The 1,935-nt window shown below is 47.4% G+C and overlaps 1 protein-coding gene across 1 annotated transcript in view; it reads right to left on the reverse strand.

Annotated features, from left to right (window-relative positions):
• Positions 1-38: 38 nt before the first annotated feature.
• Positions 39-1,935, reverse strand: part of LOC104276317 (histone-lysine N-methyltransferase EHMT1-like) — a 20,878-nt gene continuing 18,981 nt past the window's right edge. Inside the window, exons 15-16 of the mRNA XM_009872581.1 lie at positions 1,318-1,395; positions 39-158 (exon numbers count right to left, since the gene is read on the reverse strand). Coding sequence (XP_009870883.1) covers positions 39-158; positions 1,318-1,395 — 198 coding nt within the window. The remainder of the gene's footprint in view (positions 159-1,317; positions 1,396-1,935) is intronic.

The following is a 1,935-nucleotide window of genomic DNA, read 5'->3' on the forward strand; positions in this document are numbered from 1 at the left end:
TCCCTTCCAACCCTGAACATTCTGTGATTTTGTGCTTCTCACCTGAGCCCATTCTGCACCACCCGGTTCCTACAGGTTCGCCAGCACGAGCACGCGTGGTTACACTCAAAGATGAGCGGTGGCTCGGCCATGTTGAATTCAGGCAGGAGTCGGCCGTCCTGAAGAGGAGAGGCATTCAAGACTGGGTTAGCTCTTTGTTACCTGTGAGCCCTCCAAAACCAAGGCAGGCCAGGAGCAGAAACTCCCTCGAGCATAAAAACAGGCCAGAGAACCTCAAGGTTCTCTGCACGTCCCAACCTCCCCAAAACCAGCATCAGACCCCAATTTCTGCAGTGGTTTGGCTCTGCCCCGACAGCAGCAAACTCGACACTATCACCGAGACTGGCTACATTTTTGTTGCCTGGCATCACCCTACACACCACCAAAAAACCTGAAAAATACAATCTTACAGTGTTGTGCAAAAAAAAAGGGTTCATTATTATCATTTTGCAGTGCTGGAGGGGAGAAGCAGATGCTTAATCTGCCTCTGGAATAAAGCCTAAATTTCTAGAGAGCAAGGCCTGTACACCCAAGTTCTGTGAGCCACGTTATCTTCCCAAATAACACTCCCCAAAAAGCTACAACTCAATTATTTACCAGCCATATAGGATTAAGGAAATGACAGACACCATTCATCACATTTAACAAATTTGGCTTTTAAGGCTTGAAAGATGCAATCACCTACTAACGTGTAAATAAAATGTCTACAAAGCAAAGAAAGATGCCAATATTCCCTCTGGGAGAAACTTGCAGAGATTCACAGAACTTCTGATCTTAGCAGAACCTGTCCAAATATTAACCTCAACACCTCCCCGGAGGACTGAAGCGTACTTACCCAAAACAAACCAGGCTTCTGGCAATGTTGCAGTTAAAACATCTTTACTTTGCCTTCATCCCAAAGGATCACAATAAAGCAAAGAAAGCCAAAACAACCTCTCTCTCTACTACCCTCCCCTTGTTTACGTATTACAGCGTTTTCTATGTAGCTCTGAAATGGAAGCCGATTTCACGCATGGATTATTAAATGCTCTCTATCACACGGGTATAATTAATGGCTCAGTTGGCACGGGAGTAACACACATAAATAACACTAGAAAAGCTTCCCTGAATACACATCTTGTTATTATCACATAAATCTCAAAGCTGAGACCAGATCTTTAGGCATTTGAAAACAGAAAGCGAGGAACTGTTTTAAAGGTGCTGTTATAAACCCTGAATTGTGCAAAGTTCAGCTGGCAAACACTGGTTCTAACCCCACCGGAGGTTCTGTGTCCTCACCTTGTCATACCAGCAGCGCATACTGAGTTGGCCACACATGCAGTTACTGGAGGAGCAGTCGTCTATACACACGCAATACTGGAAGAGAAGGGAAGGGATTAACTCCACACACCACTCACATGTAACTGAAAGAGCAACTTCTGTGACCGGATCAGAGAGGAAACCACAAGTCTTTGCATTCTCCTGCTACAGCTTCTTAGCCAGAAAGAGAACCAGCCTCATCAGTTTGGTGGCATTTTCACTCCATTGTTTATTTTCGTGTGCAATGAACGCGGAAGGACTGTCTTGCAGTACTACTCTCACAGTGAGCTATGTTTCCTTCTCACGAGAGGACGGCCCCCTGTGTTACCAACCTTCCTGCACGCCCTAGGAGCTGTACTCCACAGCTCTGAGGAGGGGCCGGAGCTGGGAGATGATGTAAAGTGACGTCTCAGCTCCCCTGTTGCTTGCTTCCTCCCATGTGGGTGCTCCAGGTGGTCACTTCCCAGTCAACAGGGTCTCACCGCCAGCTGCTGCTCAACAGGGCTCGGCCATGCCAAGTTCATTCTGGCCACCTGAGAGCTCTGCCCAGAGAGGGGTCACCCTCTCCTTACGCTTCCCCGCCTCTGCTTTCACCAC

This window comes from Apaloderma vittatum, unplaced genomic scaffold (assembly GCF_000703405.1).
Source record: "Apaloderma vittatum isolate BGI_N311 unplaced genomic scaffold, ASM70340v1 scaffold13567, whole genome shotgun sequence".
Classification (NCBI taxonomy): domain Eukaryota; kingdom Metazoa; phylum Chordata; class Aves; order Trogoniformes; family Trogonidae; genus Apaloderma; species Apaloderma vittatum.